General features: G+C 35.6%; 1 protein-coding gene across 3 annotated transcripts in view; it reads right to left on the reverse strand.

Annotated features, from left to right (window-relative positions):
- Positions 1–20,166, reverse strand: part of BRIP1 (BRCA1 interacting DNA helicase 1) — a 180,653-nt gene that overhangs the window by 51,016 nt on the left and 109,471 nt on the right. For all 3 annotated transcript variants that reach the window (XM_072779704.1, XM_072779705.1, XM_072779703.1), the window contains 2 exons: positions 3,795–3,954; positions 2,087–2,208 (listed from right to left, as the gene is read on the reverse strand). In XM_072779704.1, coding sequence (XP_072635805.1) covers positions 2,087–2,208; positions 3,795–3,954 — 282 coding nt within the window. The remainder of the gene's footprint in view (positions 1–2,086; positions 2,209–3,794; positions 3,955–20,166) is intronic.

Below are 20,166 nucleotides of genomic sequence, written 5' to 3' on the forward strand. Positions count from 1 at the left end.
CACTAGCAAAACTCCTTTAAAACCACCCTCCTCCTCTGCATTCAGATCTCACTGAAGCTTCTGTTGTTTTGCAGAACAATGCAAATATAACTACGGCCACTGCAATTCAGACAAGCAGGACTGTGATAAGCAAGACCATTACTGACTGAGGAATATCAGAGCAGGTCACCAGCTGTCTTTTGTGTATGACAGAATGAGAAGTTGCCTGAGAAGAACTAATCTTGAGGAAAAAGAGCATTAATAACTCAACACTAGTGCAACAACAATGCCAATAATCATAGTTATTGGGAGCAAGGGTAGAGAAACCAGAAGGTAAATGTAATTTTTTTTCTTCACAAGTTAACATTTTATTTAAATATTTTTTTGAAGAATGACATAATAAACATCTTTATTCTTACCACATTTTCTTAAAATTTGTTTTCTACTAAAACAAATATTATAGAAAAAGTTAAAGTCCCATTTGATAACCACCCTTAGTTTCATTCCTTTCTCTTCTCAGATATCATAATCATTATTATGAGTTTGATGTGAATGAATCTTCGGGCCTTGCTATTTAGTGAGTATAATATTTACTACAACATAGTGTTAGCCAAAGAGTTATTTTCTTGTGTGGTCCTCAAGGGCTTCTGTATAGGTCCAAGAAAAAGACAAGATATAAACAAAAATTGAAAGAGCTAGTTTTAAGGAAAAAAAATATAAGACATTGGGAGAATGTATGATACAAAGGAGCATTAGTACAATGATATAGGGCCAAGGTAAAATGATAAGACACCAAAGAGAGACAGTAATACTGCCAATAGCAGAACCATCAGCAGCCCTCAGCTTCAGTGGAATGTGGCAACTAAAGCTGTTGATAGTGAACAGAACAGTTTTCTTGAGTAGATGTCAACTATTTCATCAGTAGCTGTAGTGAGAGGCACCATTAACTATATTAGAAAGGGGAGCCTTGGGCATGGTCATTAGCACACTCAATAGGGGCCTAGCAGCTGAAGAAAGATAATGGAAACCACCAAAGTTAGTGGAGGCTGAAAGAATTAGATACCTCCTGAGGACTTTCAGAAATTTTGAAGAGATCTAGAGCTTAGGGAAGAGTAGGAGCTAACCACTTGAAATACTGTTTATTATATTTAATATTATATAATTCACAGTGTCTATTAAAGTATTAACAATAAATAAGATACCTGCCTAGGGAAAGAATACTTGGTCTCATACTTGGTATGAGACCCTAACAGATTATATCCTAGGAAAAGAGATATAAATTATACTCATTTCAGTCAGCTTAATGGCCAGAAAACCTAAACTCTTGGTCTCAGATTGCTAGCACCTTCAAATCCCAGCAGCAAGTAAAAGAAAATCCTTCCTGATGGAAAATAACATCACCGTAGGCTTCATATTATTGCTACAGATAATTTTTTAAATATACTGTTTAGTAAACAATCAGTGATAATAAAGCAAAATTCTTGTTTTTAGCCTAGATAGAATATCTGGTTTGGGAATATCCTTCCCACTACAAGTACTGTAAAACTGGATAAAATAGATAAAGCAACTACTTTCAGGGAGAAGATATCAGGCAGCATAGGACCATAATTTTGGAAATAAAGGGAACCCATCAGGTGAACCCCATGATTCTCAGCTCTCTTCCTACCATATAATTTCCTGACAAATAGTACCTAGAACACTGAAGTACAAGCAGAGTATGGTGGTCCTGCTGAGCTGAGGTGCAAGAGATCAGATTTTGGAGCAGCTAAACTCAATGAAATCACCAGGGGAGGGTATGGTATTGAGAGAAGGGAAATAAAGAAAGAACCCTAGAATTCTAGAATTCTCTGAGGGACCTTGTAAGTCTGGGCTTAGAGGTTGATAGAACACAAATATCTACCAAATCTTTCTCACTCATTCTGAGTCACCAAAGCATTAAAATATCCGAGGATACAAGAAAACTGTATTATTAACTTTACATTAAGATCAACAACTTCAGTACCTGAAAATAATATTGCACTGTATCTTAACTAACTGGAATTTAAATAAAAACTTAAAAAATTAACAACTTATTTGATAAACAAAACTTAAGGCTTTGATGGCCTACCTGTAGATCTTTCACATTTGGAAAAGGAATTCCTATTGTTATGACAGCACGGGCATTATCATCTGAGAAATCCAGACCCTCACTCACTTTCCCACGACAAACTGCTACCAAGAGGGCTCCATCTTAAGCAACAAAAAAATAAAGATTTTAAAAAGCACATTCAAAATTCTCTGAAACTGCTTATTCCTGTCATTTTGAAAAGATCTAGTTAAGTAATAGCAAATTTAACATAATCAAAATAGAAAACTATGATGACATAAAGTTTTAAAAGGGAAACAATACTACATTTCTGTGCAATATGGTACTAAACGAATTTACAAACTGTGTATCTCCCAAATAACTTACAAAGAAAAGCCATATTGGAGTACCATTAACTTATAGATGAACTGAGCAATTGTGGACCAACTGTTTTATCTTTAAAAAGGTAAAATTGCAATCATTACTTTTACCACCAGAATATAAAGTTCTCAGAATGATTTAAACAACTCTAGTTTGGGCAGCCCGGGTGGCTCAGCAGTTTAGCGCCGCCTTCAGCCCAGGGCATGATCCTGGAAACTCAGGATCGAGTCCCACATTGGGCTCCCTGCATGGAGCCTGCTTGTGTCTTTGCCTCCCCCCCTCTCTCTCTCTCTCTCTCTCCCTCTCATAAATAAATTCTTTAAGAAAGAAAAAAAAAAAACCTTTAGTTTGTACTACATATCATATTGAATCAATATTATATTGGAAAGCACTTAAAACACACACAGAACACTCTGTCTATAATCTTATTATACTGACAATATTGACAATTATGTTATGTTATAGCATCTTTAAGATGGTACACTGTTCATAAGTTATTACTATTAGCTCTTCCTAGCAAACTTTTAACGGACATTCTCTAAATTTGAAATTGAGACTTCAGTTCTGTTTTGAAAACTCAAATTTACCTTATGTAATAAAATGTAAACATAAAGTACATTATTTGCATCAAAATTTAGGGTTTGTCTGGCTAGTAAGGAAGATATTTATGCATACTCCATCCACCCTCTTTCATAAAACATTTTAGGTAGTATAAGAAAGACTATACTGTCTTCCTGATCTGAATATATGTATATATATATATATTTTTAAAGATTTTTTATTTATTTATTCATGAAAGACACACACACACACACAGAGGCAGAGACACAGGCAGAGGGAGAAGCAGGCTCCACGCAGGGAGCCCAATGCGGGACTCGATCTGGGGTCTCCGGGACCACGCCCTGGGCTGAAGGCGGTGCTAAACCGCTGAGCCACCCGGGCAGCCCTATATATCTGTTTCTTTTTTTTTTTTTTTTTTATGATAGTCACAGAGAGAGAGAGAGGCAGAGACATAGGCAGAGGGAGAAGCAGGCTCCACGCACCGGGAGCCCGACGTGGGATTCGATCCTGGGTCTCCAGGATCGCGCCCTGGGCCGAAGGCAGGCGCCAAATCGCTGCGCCACCCAGGGATCCCTGTTTCTTAAAGTTGAACTCAGCCAGCTGAACTGGCCAAATGAAAATATTCACAGAACAACTCCAAATAAAAGAGTTTCTTCAATTTTTCTTTTCACACAGATTTTAAAGTATTATTTTTCTCTTAAGTGCAATTCATTTGAAAAGATATCAAAAACAGAATTCTGACAGAATCAACTTCTTACCTTATGATAAAAAATATTTTTTCATTGACCAGCTGATAATTTCCAATTACCTTTCTCTCCTTTGTACTTGATTGCATCATAGTACACTTGCAGTAATTCATTAAAATCAGTTTTTTCTCCTCCTTGTGGTTCTACAATGACTGTCTTCACCAATTCTAGATTATGCCATAAACCAGTGTAGAGCCAACGTTCTTTTAACTTTTCTAGTAACTGAAAAGGAGAAAGAAAAAAATGAACTTTTTTTGTGTGTGTCCAAATGAACAAACTTACTGTGGTTTGTTGAAAGAATATAACTACAACATGACTATGGCAAGCAAATTAATCTTTCAGCATTTTACTTTTCTCATCTATAAAATGAGAAAAACAAGAGTATGTCATAGAATTCTTATTGGATTAAATTCATTAACTGATTTAGATGACTCTGAATGATGCCTAGCACATAATAAGAGAAGCATAAAAGTTTACTGCTACTGCTGCTGTTACCATATCTATTACTACTACTGCTGCTGCTGCTACTATGATTGCTATCTTGGGGTTTCAAAAGCAGAAAAAAAAATGACTTCTGTCAAAGTTGATAAATTTCAAGTTATCTCTTTAAACCTTAAGTGAAATTCGTAATATTCTTACCTAAAGGTTCTTTACTTTTTTTTTTTTTTAAAGTAGGCTCCATGCCCAGCCTGGAGCCCAATGCAGAACTTGAACTCACAAGCCTGAGATCAAGACCTGAGCTGAGATCAAGAGTCAGACCCTTAATTGACTGAGGCACCCAGGAGCCCCAACTAAAGATTTTTTTATTGAAGATTCTTTTTTTTTAAGGTTTTTATTTATCTATCCACGAGAGACAGAGAGAGAGAGAGAGAGAGAGAGAGAGAGAGAGAGAGAGAGAGGCAGAGACACAGGAGGAGGGAGAAGCAGGCTCCATGCTGGGAGCCCGACTTGGGACTCGATCCCGGGACTCCAGGATCGCGCCCTGGGCCAAAGGCAGGCGCTAAACCGCTGAGCCACCCAGGGATCCCTTGAAGTATTCTTTTTAAGAAGCTAGAAAATCAAATAGTAAATGCAAAGAAAGTAGAAGTTAACAATAAACTCTTAAGAGCTGAAATGAAACAACAAAAGCCAGTACTAGAGATTTTTATGATTTAAATGTACCTGTTTTACCTACTTGTTCTATGCAAAGAGTTCTATACAATGTGGACCAGCTATTATAATGTAGGTAAGCAAGAGGACGTTACCCCAAATTCTCTAGAAAACAGAAACTAATTTTTATAAGATGGTTTATTTCCTCAGAATTTCACCCTTATCTATTTGATTTTTTTATAAAGATTTGTTATTTGTTTATTTGAGAGAAAGAGAGAGAGGATGCACATGTGTGTGGGTAGGGTTGGGCAGACAGAGTGGGAGAGAAAGCAGCAGAATCCCAGCTGAGCTGGACAGGCTGATCCCAGGAAACTGAGATCATGACCTGAGCTGAAATCAAGATTCCCACACTTAACCAAGTGAGCCACCCACATGCCCCATCACCCTTATCTATTTTCAGAAATAAATTTAATAAGATCATAAGACAAAATTTTTATCACTCCTATGGTGTAAATATTTATGTCTCCTCAGAATTCACATGTTGAACTCCTAATCCCCAAAGATGATGGTACCATGAAATGTGCCCTTTGGGAAGTGATTAGGTCATGAGTTTAGAGCTTTCACGAATGAGATGAGTGCTCTTATGAAAGGGATCCCACAGAGCTATCTTGCTCCCTCTACCATATGAGACACAGCCAAAAGACCCTGGCTACTAATCAGGAAGAAGGCCGTCATCCAACCTGATCGTGGGACTTCCAGCCTCCAGTGGTGTGAGAAATAAATTTTTGTTGTTTATAAACTACCAAGTCTGTGGTATTTTGTTACAGCAGCTAAAACACTAAAAAAATCACTAATTTGTAACACATCTCATTGTATGTTATACAGCGATCAAGGTAGCCTGACTAATAAAAAGAAAAATTCTCTTTATTATCATGTTATTAGGGAAAAAAAAAACATGTAGGGTAATCATTAATCTAAAAGTCTTTTTTAGATTAATGACTTGAGTGCCTCAAAGGATGGCTATTAAAATTTGCTTTTTAATATGCACTATTATTAATTAGTCTCTCATCAGTGTTAGGAAGTTTGAAAACCCTATAACAGTATTCAGGGATGGTGTATATGGGAGAGTCAAACTGAGTCTTCAATTGAAAAGATAAGACTACCATAAAGTTGATAATGTTCAGAATAATATATTAATCTCTTTAAATTTCTCTACTGAATAACCAGTTTAGAAGAGGGTATAAATATCCTTAGGATTTAAACAATGTAAAATGTGTTGTGAATTTGTAAAATTGTTAATACTTAATAGAATTTAATCCAATGATACACTGTTTTCTGTCATCTGAAAACATAGATAGCAGTTCATATATGATTCTTTGATCGTGAGATAATAATTGTCAGAACAATAGGTTTTTAACATTTAAAATCTGGAGGAACACCTCTCACTTTACTTGAGGAAAATCATTAAGTTGGTAATTCCAAAATATATCCCATAATATCTATTTAACAAGGCAAGTTTGAGAAATAACAAAGAAATTGGTTCAATATACATTTAGCCCCAAAGAAACTCCCATTATATAGAAAAGAATTCAGAATATCAAAGAGTTATATATGACTTAGAAAACATCTAACAGGGATCCCTGGGTGGCGCAGCGGTTTGGCGCCTGCCTTTGGCCCAGGGCGCGATCCTGGAGGCCCGGGATCGAATCCCACGTCGGGCTCCCGGTGCATGGAGCCTGCTTCTCCCTCTGCCTGTGTCTCTGCCTCTCTCTCTCTCTCTCTGTGACTATCATAAATAAATTAAAAAAAAAAAAAAAAAGAAAACATCTAACAAAAGTTTAAAATTTTTCAAAGCAGGTTTATATGTAAAATTCCAAAATTTGTTATAATGAATGAAGAAAAAACAGCCTATCTATTGACTTTTTGGATTCTAAGAACTTAAAAATTTTATGGACAATGAAAATAGCCACAGATTTGTAAATAAATCATAAAAATTACAATTAAAAGTACAATGTGCATTATGTCACTTCAGGGAACTTTTATGGCAAATATAAAACAAACTGTCATATATTACTAGGTTTTTAAAAAAATTATCTACAAAATAAGGCTGTTAAAGTTTGTTAATCTATCTGAAGGAACTTTTAGCTGTAAAGATCTTTAATTCTATTAAAATTTAAAAACTGAATCATTAGTATGTAATATTTATATATAAGATTATAATTCAGAGAATAGAAAAAAAGGAGAAAGGTGGGACAAAGACAGGTTATTTTTTTCCTAGCTTGGCATTAGAGCTGAAAAACTTTATTGTTGATATAAATTTTATACTAGGACAGAATTTTTTCCCTAAATAGAAATGATTCAAATTTGCCCTAATTGAAAAGAATCATTTTAGTTATCCAATCATAGCTTAGAAGTTATTAAACTATTTTTTCCAGAAAAATTGTATGCAGTTTAACACCTATTTGCCCTTTCAAATTGCCATTACATACCATAGCATGCATGTATTCATTTATTCATTCATTCACTTATAAGTTGGTTCCATGCCAGTGTGGAGCCCAACACAGGGCTTAAACTCATGATCTCAAAACCAAGACCTGAGCTGAAATCAAGAGTTGGCTGCTTAACCAACTGAGCCACCCAGGTGCCCCTGCCATACCATATAAAGCAATTCCTGAGAAATATTTTAGGCAACTCAAGCGAAGCTGAGGCAGATAAGAGACAAATAATTGATCATAACTAGAAGAGTTCTTAGTCAGAAATTGGGGGGGGGGGGGATAATTCGCTCTTCATTTGTATCTATTTTTAATAAATGTTGGCAAGAATATGGAGAATTGGAACTCTCATACACTGCAGTGAAAATATAAAATGGTGCAGGTGCCTTGGAAAGAAGTCAGGCAGTTCTTCAAAAGGTTAAACATAGAGCTACCACATGGCCCAGCAATTACACTCATAATTAAATACCCAAGAGAAATGAAAACATGTCTAAACAAAAACTTGTGCATAGATGTTCATAGCAGCATTATTCATAATATCCCTAAGTAGAAACAACCCAAATATTTTCCAATTGATTAATAGATAAATAAAACATGGTATATTTGTGCAGTGGAATATTATTCAGCCATAAAAATGAAGTACTGACACATGTCATAACATGGATGAACCTTGAAAACAATATACAGTTGACCCTTGAGCAACACAGGTTTTAACTGTGTGGTCCACTTATAAACAGATTTTAATACAGTACAATGCCACGTATGCATTTCCTCCTCCTTATGATTTTCTCTAGCTTATTGTTAAGTATATAGTATAAATATCAGAAAGGGAGAGAGAACATGAGAGACTCCTAACTCTGGGAAACGAACAAGGGGTGGTAGAAAGGGAGGTGGGTGCGGGGTGGGGGTGACTGGGTGACGGGTACTGAGGGGGGCACTTGATGGGATGAGCACTGGGTATTATTCTATATGTTGGCAAATTGAACACCAATAAAAATAAATTTAAAAAAAGTATATAGTATAAAATACATATAACATATAAAACGTGTTAATCAACTGTTTATGATAACATTGATAACAATAAGGCTTCTGGCAAACAGTAGGTTATTAGTAGTTAAGTTTTGGGGGAGCCAAAAGTTACAGAGTTCTGACTGTACAGGGGATTAGTCCGACACGAAAGATCACATATTGTATAATTCCATTTATTTTAAGTCCCAGAATAGGCTAATGCATAGAGACATAAAGGAAATTATAAGTTGTCTAGGGCTGGGGAAGGAAGAAAGTCTGGGGGAAAATGGGGAGTGATTACTAATGTGTATGGAGTGATAAAAATGTTCAAATATAGTTGCAGAACTTTGTGAATTGAATAAAAACCACTGAACTTATATTTTAAATGAGTGAGCATATGCAAATTTTATCACAATAAAGATGTTATATTGAGAAAATGATAAATGGGATACAGAACTTCCAAACAACTATGGGGAAAAATGAGAAAATAAGTAGAAAATAAGTCCAAATATGCCCAGAATTAAAGCAAATACAAATGAATTTAACTCATTTATTAAGACTGAGACACTCATATTGTTTGGAAAAAAGAAAGAGAGGTAGGCAGGGAAGGAAGAGGTGGAGAGAAAAAGAAAAAAATCATCTATATGTTGACCAATAGAAACACCTAAAATTAAGCCATACAGAAATCTTAAAATGAATATATGGAAAAAGAAATGCAAGGCATATACCAAAAGAAATCAGGTATAACAGTCATAAAAAATGGACTTCAAAGCAAAAAGTTTCATAAGAAACAGATATATATTCCATATACTTAAAAAGTGCATCCACTAAAAAGTCATGAATCTTTACGCACTTTAAACACAGTTTCAAGATATATAAAAGAAAAGCTGACAAGAAATATAAGGAAAAACTTATCAATTCCCTAAATACTATAGAGGATCTTGATGTACCTCTCTCTTATATATCTTATCTCTATCTACAGTTGCGTCAGACAAAATTAGTAAGGATACAGAAGACTGAAGTTTATAAGAATCATCAGCCTTGCTCTAGGGTAACTGGGTGGTTCAGTCAGTTAAATGTCTGACTCTTGATTTTGGCTTGGGACAGGTGTTCCAGGTCATGGGATGAAGCCCCAGCTCAAGATTTTCTCTCCTCCTCCAACTGCCCTTCCATTGAGCTCTCTCTTGCAGAAAGAAAGAAAAGAAAAAGAAAGAAAGAAAGAAAGAAAGAAAGAAAGAAAGAAAGAAAGAAAGAAAGAAAAGAAAAGAAAAGAAAAGAAAAGAAAAGAAAAGAAAAGAAAAGAAAAGAGAGAAAAGAAAAGAAAAGAGGAAAAAAAGAATCATCAACCTTGTTCTCATAGAGAACTTGATGCTGATGCTGCCTGAAAATAGAGGATTTTTTCAAACATGAAACTATGTATGTTAAGTCACAAAGAATATATCAATTTTTTAAAATCTGGAATTATACAGATTCACTGGAAATGCATATTAACAGAAAGTCCTTCTATACTAAAAAAAATTATCTACATAGAAATAAAAAATTTTCCAATTTTTTTGGGAACAATTTCTAGGTTTCAAGAGGGAAACAAAATGTGGCACCTGGGTGGCTCAGTCAGTTAAGCATTGCCTTTAGTTCAGATCATGATCCTGAGCCCTGGTATCAAGCCTTGTTTTGGGCTCTCTACTCAAGGGGGAGCTCGCTTTACTCTCTCTCCTCCCTGCTTGTGCTCTCTCTCTCCCAAACAAATAAAATCTTAAAAAAAAAAAAGAGGGAATAAAATGGGAAAAAAATTACTTAAAAACATCTTGGCTATGCTAAGTCTTTTCCATATAAATTTTAAAATCAGCTTCTCAATTTCTACAAAAATGTCAATAGCAACATTACTTTAACAGCAGAACATAAAAACAAAAACATTAGAAATAACCAGAAATATTTACGAACAGTAATATGTAAACTATCTCATGGTCATACAATGGATTATAATAAGCAATAAAAATAATTGGCACTTCTACCATGGATTAGGGAAAAAAGCATGTGGCAGAAAATTATATATAATATCCTGCCATTTTTTAAAAAACTTAAAAAAAACAAAATTAAGAAACATTGTTTAGAAGTATATATTTATTAGGGACAAAATTAAGAAACATTGTTTAGAAGTATATATTTATTAGGGAATATGTATCTTTAAAAAATTTTTTTTAAAATTTTTATTTATTTATGATAGTCACACACACACACACACACACAGAGATAGGCAGAGACATAGGCAGAGGGAGAAGCAGGCTCCATGCACCGGGAGCCCGACGTGGGATTCGATCCCGGATCTCCAGGATCGCGCCCTGGGCCAAAGCAGGCGCCGAACCGCTGTGCCACCCAGGGATCCCAGGGAATATGTATCTATGTGGTAAAGCCACTTTTAAAAAATGAACAGTAGGGCAGCCCCGGTGGCCCAGCGGTTTAGCGCCGCCTTCAGCCTGGGGTGTGATCCTGGAGACCTGGGATCGAGTCCCACGTCAGGCTCCCTGCATGGAGCCTGCTTCTCCATCTGCCTGTGTCTCTGCCCCCCTCTCTCTCTCTCTCTGTGTCTGTCATGAATAAATAAATAAAATTAAAAAAAAAAAAAAGAACGGTAATCACAAACTTCAGGACATTGATTAACACTATGGGAATAGGTAAAGGGATGGGATTGACAAGAAGCATCCACATAGCTTTAAAAGTAATATTTAGTTCTTAAATGACAGTTTTGATGTTTTCATTTTATTAATATATTCCATAACTCACATATATATATTACATGTGCTCTTATGTAAGTATGAAATATATTACATAATGATTGTGGAAATGGAGTAAGATGGATTTCTTTTGAATGTTTTTAGTAATACTAGGGCAGTGGGGATGGAGGGTGAAGATAAGAAAAGAAACAACAACAATAAACATATTTAGCTTGTACAATGTGCCAGAAACATCAAGCATCTAAGGATAAAGCAGGGAACACCACAGAAAAGATAACCTACCTTCATGGCACTTACATTCTAGTGAGAGAATATTACATTCCTAAAGATGCAGAATAAATATGGCCTGAAACTCCAAAATTTGTATCTACAGCCCCAGTTGCTCCTTTATGTGTTATATTCCTAAGTGTGGTCAAATTCACCAGTTAGGTATCTCAAAGGTACCTGAAATGTCTCATATGAGACACTTGAAATGTTTCATATGAGACTAAATTTATAACATTTCAGTGTTTGTTATTTCAATAAAGGATATCACCATTCACTGAGCTGCCTTTGCTAGAACACTGAGTCATCCTTAACAATTCCCTCTTCCCTTCATTCTCCATGTATAACCCATTACCAACCTTCTTAATTTTTGTCTTCTATCTCTCTATATCCAAAGCCACCACCCCAGTCCAAGCCATTAAAATCTCTTGAAAAACTACTCCAATAATCTTTAACTGGATTTCCTGCTTCTTTTTTTATCACTCTTAGGTCTTTACATTTTAGCCAGAGAATATTTTCAAAACACAAATTTTACCACACCATCTGCTCACATCTCCATTTTAAAAATTCAGTAAGTGTGCATCAACAAACCCTCCTTGCCCTCATGGAAACATTGATTCAACAATACATGGACCAATTACTTTTGTGAGAAATCTGGAAAATAGTTAAGAGGCTCTTGCCCCTAGAAGAGTATGAAACCAGCTGCATAGAAGGGGAAAATTCGTGGCACCATTTGCCTTAGTCTCCCTCCTCCGCTCAGCATGGTGTGACTCAGGGAAAACTTCCAACTCCTGGCTTTTCCCTGAGGAGGGACAGGGAAGACTGAAACATACATTCAACGTACTGACTATTAGGGGAGCTACCCAGGGGACTGGTTTCTGTCTTGCCTAAATCTAAGTACTGACAGGAAATAGTCCTGAGATGGGGGCCGCTGAGCACAAAGGCTAAAGTTTAGACTAGAATACATTCACTAACCATCGTCTCTCACCCTGGCTCAGGTCTTAATTAGGGGGAGAAAACCTCCAATTCCCAATTTCTCCAGGGAATGGAAACTGTTGAACTGTATATTCAATGTTGCACTTTTTCAGGAAGCTGACTGGAGGACTGGTGGTTTCTGTGTCACTTGTCTCAGAGCACTGACAAGAGCCAGCATACCCTAGATGCCAGGGGGCCACTGAGAACAAAAGACAGCTAGGTAGCTTGGTGCCACTGCAGAGGACTCACAGTATAGCAGACAAACCAATATAGTTTGGTAGTCTCTACCCTGGATGGGGAGAAGAGAATAATGGACTATGTTGTACAACATTCCAGTTGGCACTGCTCTAAGGGACTGGTTTCTGTCTTGCCTGACTCAGAGCGTTAATGGGACCTGACATACTCTAAAGGCCTGGGGGCTGCTGAAAACAAAAGAAAGCTGGATAGCTTATAGCACTCCAGAGAACTGTAGTACCACAGACAAAATTCAGAGGGAGCAAGTGATTATGAGCTCTTAAAAAAAAAAAAAAAAAAAAGGAAAAATCCCTCTAATTAGGAATTTACACATGAGTCTAGAGAAAATACATTCACGGGAAATGTTTGGAGGTCCCCAGAATCTGCGGGACAAAGCCAGTCCATAAGAGACAGTTTTTTAAATATGAGTAGGTAAAAAGGAACAAAATAAACTCCAGGAACCAACTATAAAGAAATAGAAGAGGGGCACTTGGATGGCTCAGCTGGCTAAACGTCAGCCTTCAGCTCAGGTCATGACCACAGGGTCCTGGGATCAAGCCCTGAATCAGGCTCTCTGCTCAGGGGGGCATCTGCTTCTCCTTCTCACTCTCCCCCTATGCTCTCTCTCACTTTCTCTCTCAAATAAATAAATATTTTTTTTAAAAAAAAATGGTACATGAATTACCTGCCAAAGAATTCAAAATAACCATCACAAAGATATTCAGCGAGCTCAGGAAAGTGATACATAGAAGAATTTGAAAAGAGATAGAAAATATAAAAGAGAACCAAACAGAAATTTTGGAGCTGAAGAAAACAATAACTGAACTGAAAAATTCACTGAAGAGTTTCAACAGCAGACCTGATCAAGATAAAGAATCCATGAACTTCAAGACAGGTCATTAAAAATTATCCAAAGAAGTAAAAAGGAAAAAGAATGAAAAAGAGTGAATAAAGCAGAGAGTACTTATAGGATACCATCAAGTACACAAGTATATACATATGAGACTCTCAGAAGGAGAAAAAAGTGAGAAGGCAAAAACTTTCCAAATCAGGAGTAGGGGTAGAAAACAGACATCCAGCTTCAAGAAGCCAAACAGCAAATAGGATGAAATCAAAGAAGATCACATTGAGATACATTATTAATAAATGTGTCAAAAGTCAGAGACAGTGGCACCTGGGTGGCTGAGGAATTGAGTGTCTGCCTTTGGCTCAGGTCATGATCCCAGGGTCCTAGGATCAAGTCCTGCATCAGGTTCCCCACAGGGAGCCTGCTTATCCCTCTGCTTATGTCTCTAATGAATAAATAAAATCTTTTAAAAAAAAGAGAGATTTTTGAAAGCAAAAACAAAGCAGAACCCCCATAAACCTATGAGTGAATTTCTCAGCAGAAATCTTGCAGGTGCTAAAATGATATACATGAAGTGCTAAAAGAAAAAAAATATCAGCCAAAACCATAATATTCAGTAAAAAAATGAAGGTGAGATAAAGATTTCCCTAAGAATAAGAAAAACTGAGGAAGTTTGGTGCCCCTAGACCTGCTTCATAAGAAGTGTTAAAGAGAGTCTTTCAAGTTGAAATAAAAATGCTAGACAGCAACACAAAACAAAAAAAAAAAAAGAATTCTCGGTGAAGAACTGTTAGAGACCAAGATATAATATATTGAGAAAAGTGCCAACTCATGAAGATGTGATTATAAACACATAAACGCCTAAGAACAGAGCTCTAAAACACATGAAAGAAAAACAGAATAAAATAGAAATATAAACAGTTCTACAATAACAGTAAGTTTTAATACTCCAATTTCAATAATGAACAAAACAACCATACAGAAGTTCAATAGGAAAAAAAGGATTTGAGAAACACTGTGAGAGCACTCAGGTGGTCAGTTGGTTAAGGATCTGATTCCTAAGTTCGGTTCAGGTCATGCTCCCAGGCTAGAGAGACAGAGCCCTACACTGGGCTCTGTACTCAGAGGGGAGTCCGCTTGGAATTCTCGCTCTCCTTTTCCCTCTGCCACTCCCCAATGCATGCTTTCAATCTCTCTAAAATCAATCAATCTTTTTGAAAAAAAGAAAAACACTATAAATGAACTGACCCAACACACACACACACACACACACACACACACACACACACATAAAAAACACCCCACTCAACAAAATAAATACACTGTCTTCTCAAGTACACATGGAACATTCTCTATGGTAGACCATAGGTTAGGTCACAATATAAGTCATAATAAATTTTAAAGGGATTGAGTAGTTTTTCTGACAATCAGGAAATGAAACTAGAAATCAATAACATAAGGAAAATTGAAAAATACACACACAGGTGGAGACTGAATAATACAGTCTTAAACAACCAGTAGATCAAACTAGAAATCACAAAAGAAATTAGAAAAAAAATCTTCAGACACATGAAAACAAAAATACACACATATTAAAACTTATGATATACAGTGAAAAAGTACTACAAAAGATATTTATAGCTGTAAATGCATAATCAAAAAGAAAAGTTCAGATTAATCTTAACTATACAACTTAAGAAACTAGAAAATAGCAAATTAAACCAAAAACTAGCAGAAGGAAAGAAGAAATAAAAGGTAGAGCTAAATAAATGAACTAGAGAATAGAAAAAAAATAGAAAAATGAGAGTTGGTTCTTTGAAGATCAACAAAATTGACAAATCTTTGGTAGACTAAGAAAAAAAGAAGATTCAATGATTAAAATCACAAAAGTGGAGACATACTATCAACTTTAAAAGAAATAAAAAGATTATAAGACAATACTATGAACCAATGTATACCACTAAATTAGATAATGTGGATGTAAAGAATAAATTCTTAGAAACATAATCTATGAAAACTGAATCATGAAGAAAAAGAAAATCTAAATAGACCTTAACAAATAAGGAGATTGAATCAATAATCAAAATCCTACAACAAAAAAAGCTCTGGATCAGATATCTTCACTGGTGAATTCCATCAAACATTTAAAGAATTAATATAAAAAAAGAATTAATATCAATCTTCCTCAATCTCCCCAAAACTGAAGAGAACACTTCCTAACTCATTCTATTGGCTAGCATTACTTTATACCAAAGGCAGACAAAGATACCACAAGCAAAGAAAGCTACAAATATCCCTTATAAATATTGATGCAAAAATCCTCAATACTAGCAAACAAACTTCAGCAACATATTGGGGCAGCCTGGGTGGCTCAGTGGTTTAGTGCCACCTTCAGCCCAGGGTATGATCCTGGGGCCCCAGGATCAAGCCTCACATAGGGCTCCCTGCATGGAGCCTGCTTCTCCGTCTGCCTGTGTCTCTGCCTCTCTCTGTCTCTCTCGTGAATAAATAAATAAAATCTTTAAAAAAATTCAGCAACATACTAAAAGTATAAGGGTGCCTAGGTGACTCAGTTGGTTAAGCGTCTGCCTTCAGCTCAGGTTATGATCCCAGAGTCCTGAGAGTAAGCCCCATGTCAGGATCCCTGCTCATTGGGGAGTCTGCTTCTCCTTCTCCCTGCTTTTGCTTTTTTTCTCATTCTCTCTCTCTCTCAAATAAATAAATATTTTAAATTCTTAAAAAGTGTAAAAGTATTATATATCATGACCAATTGGGATTTACCCCTACAACAGAAGGTTTGTTCAACACATAAAAAAAAATCTATCAATGTAATATATTACATTGGTGGAATGGAGGGGAAAAAAGCCACATGATCATCTCAATTGAGGTAGGAAAGCATTTGACAAAATTTAACACATTTTCATGATAAAAACTCTCAAATTAGGAATGGGAGAAAATTTCCCAAACATATTAAAGATCTTTTATGAAAAGCTCACACCTAACATCAAACTCAAATAGTGAACAACTCAAAGCTTCCCCCAAAAGCAGAAAACAAGATAAGAATGCCTGACTTTGCCACTTCAATTAAACAGAACAATTAGGCAAAAATAAATAAATAAATAAATAAATAAATAAATAAATAAATAAATATAAATAAATGGTATTTAAATTGGAAAAAAAGAAGTAAAACTATCTCTGTTCACAGCTGACATGATCTTACATCTAGAAAACCCCAAAGAATACACATCAACTCCCCCCTCCAAAAAACCCTGTTAAAGCTAATAAATGAAATCAGCAAAGTTGCACGATATAAAATCAACATCCAAAAATTTGTTTCATTTTTATATGCTAACAATAAACAACTATAAAAGGAAATGAAAACAATTCCATTCACAGTAGCATCAAAAAGAGTTCTCACTTCAGCAACACATACATATTAACATCAAAAAGAATAAAACACTCAGGAATAAATTTAACCAAAGACTTGTATACTGAAAACCACAAAACACTGCTGAAAGAAATTAAAGAAATATAAATAAATGAGAAAATATGCCATATTCATGGATTGGAAGACTTACTATTGTTAACATGACAATTACTGCCTCCAAAGTAATTTATACGGGGCAGCTCGGGTGGCTCAGCAGTTTAGTGCCTACCTTCGGCCCAGGGCATGATCCTGGAGACCCAGGATCAAGGCCCATGTCGGGCTCCCTGCATGGAGCCTGCTTCTCCCTCTGCCTGTGTCTCTGCCTTTCTCCTTCTCTCTCTCTGTGTCTCTAATGAATAAATAAGTAAAATCTTTAAAAAATAAAAATAAAAAAGGTAATTTATATTCAGTGCAATCCCTACCAAAATTCCAATTATTTTTTTTCCAGAAAGAGAAAAACCCATTCTAAAATTCATATGGAATCAGAAGGAGCTTCAGAGAGACAAACAATCTTGGAAAAACAAAACAAAACATTTCCTAATTTCAAAACTTAATACAAAGCAACAGCAATCAAATAGTGCAATACTGGCTTAAGGACAGATATATAAACCAATGGAATAGAAAAGGGAGCCCAGAAATAAGCCCTTGCATATACAGTCAACTGATTTTCAATCTGGATACTAAGACCATTCAATGGGGAATGGACAGTCTGTTCAACAAATGATGTTGGGAAAGGGGATATCCACATACAAAAAATGAAGTTAGGACTTGCCCATACCATGTACAAAATAACTCAAAATTACAAAAACCTAAATGTAAGACCTAAAACTATAAAACTATTAGATGAAAACACAGGTCAAAATCTTCATATACTGGATTTAACAATTTTTTTAGATATGACATCAAAAGCATAGGTAACAGCAGAATATAGATGAACTGAACTTCATCTAAATTTAAAAACTTTTGTGCATCAAAAGATACCATCAAGTAAGTGAAAAGATAATCCATGAACAGGAGAAAATATTTGCAATTCATTTATCTGATAGGAAACTAATAACCAGACAATATAAAGAACTCCTACAATACAAAAACAATCCAATTTGAAAAGTGGACAAAAAACTTGAATAGACATTTCTTCAAAGATACACAGAGGACAAATAAACATGAAAAAAGGACAACTTCACTAATCATTAGGGAAACGCAAATCAGAACGAGACACCATCTCACATCCATTAGGATGGCTACTACAAAACAAACGAACCAATCAATGAACACAAAACCTCAGAAAAAGGTGTTGGCAAAGATGTAGAGAAACTGTTAACTCTGTACACTGCTGGTGGGAATGTAAAGTGGTACAACCACTGTAGAAAAATCTGGCAGTTCCTCAAAAAGTTTATAAAACAAAATTACATATACTTCAACAATTCCACTCATGAGCCTATCACCAAAATGTGAAGGCAAACACTCAAATGGATAGTTTTACATCTATGTTCATGGCAGCATTACTCACAATAGCTGTCAGGTGGAAGATACATGCAATGTAATATTCAGCCATAAAAAGGAATGGAATTGTGATACATGTTACAATGTAGATAAATCCTGAAAACAGGATAAGTGCAATAAGGCAGATGCAAAAGGACAAATATATTATGATTCCATTTTTATGAGATACCCAGAATAGACAAATTCACAAACAAAGTAAGTAGGAGTTGCCAAGGCCTGGGGAGAGGAGAAAATGAAGAGTTATAGTTTAATGGGTACAGAGTTTGTAGATTTGGGATAAAAGTATTTTGAAAATAGTAATGATGGTTGTACAATATTGTAAATGTACTTAATGACATGGAATTGTATACTTTAAAAGTAGTTAAACAGTAAATTGTACATTATATGTTTTTTACCACCATTTTAAATGTTGAATAAAATAAACCCACGCATGCACAAAAACAAATACTAAATAATAGTGTAAATGAATAAATTAATAACACATGTATCAACAAGGATGAACATAAATCTCCAGATATTGAGTTTTAAAAGCAAATTACTGGGGCAGTTAAGTGTCTGACAAGATCTTGATTTCAGCTCAGGTCATGATCTCAAGAGTTGTGAGCCTGAGCCCGACATCTAACTCCACGTTTAACAGGCAGTCTGCTTGAGATTCTCTCTCCCTCTCTCCTCTGCCCCTCTCCCCCTGCTCACATATGCCCTCACTAATATATAAATAAATAATTATAAACATAAATAATTTTTCATATGAAGTTCAGAACTATATTATTTATTATTTAACATACACACACATATATACACTACTTCTAAAAATGCAAAACATATTATCCCTTGGGATGGAAGGATATGATTGTGAAGGGGTACATGAGTTCTTCTAATGTAAGAGTAATGTTCTATTTCTTAAGTTGGTGGCGGATATGTCAATGTCATTTTTATTATTTAAAATGTACACATTAGTTTTATTTATATACTTTGCGTGAAGACAAAGGCCCAGCCAAATATTAAGCAGGAAAATGCACTTTATTGAACTCAACTGTCATATTCCTTTAATTAAATGGCCTATAAGTTTACACAGTTCCTTAAATGTTCTCTGAATCAGCCTAACATCATACTCGTTAATCAAATAGAATAAACTCCTTGATAGATTTTCACTATTTACATTGAGTCATGATTTTACCTTTTTGAAAAATTATACTGTAGAGAAAGAAAAGTGAGCAAGTTATAAAGATATTTAAAATTTAAAATGAGGGCAGCCCCGGTGGCGCAGCGGTTTAGCACTGCCTGCAGCCCAGGGCGTGATCCTGGAGACCCTGGATTGAGTCCCATGTTGGGCTCCCTGCATGGAGCCTGCTTCTCCCTCTGCCTGTGTCTCTGCCTCTCTCTCTCTCTCTCTGTATCTCTATGTATAAATAAATAAAATCTTTTAAAAAATAAAAAAAAATAAAATTTAAAATGAAATGTAGGATTAAATAGGACAGGCAGCCCATGTGGCTCAGTGGTTTAGCGCCATCTTAGCACCGGGGTGTGATCCTGGAGACCTGGGATCGAGTCCCACATCAGGCTCCCTGCATGGAAGCCTGTTTCTCCCTCTGTCTGTGTCTCTGCCTCTCTCTGTGTGTCTCTCATGAATAAATAAATAAAATCTTAAAAAAAAAGATTAGATATGACAGGGAAGGGAGGAAAAGGTTCATAGATGATACTGATTATAGGATTAGGAGAAATTTATTTATTTATTTACTTATTAAAATTTTTAAAATTTATTCATAAGAGACAGGGAGAGAGAGAGGCAGAGACATAGGCAGAGGAAGAAGCTCCTGCAGGAAGCCCAATGTGGGACTCAATCTCAGGACCCCAGGATCACAA

This window comes from Canis lupus, chromosome 16 (genome assembly GCF_048164855.1).
Source record: "Canis lupus baileyi chromosome 16, mCanLup2.hap1, whole genome shotgun sequence".
NCBI lineage: Eukaryota > Metazoa > Chordata > Mammalia > Carnivora > Canidae > Canis > Canis lupus.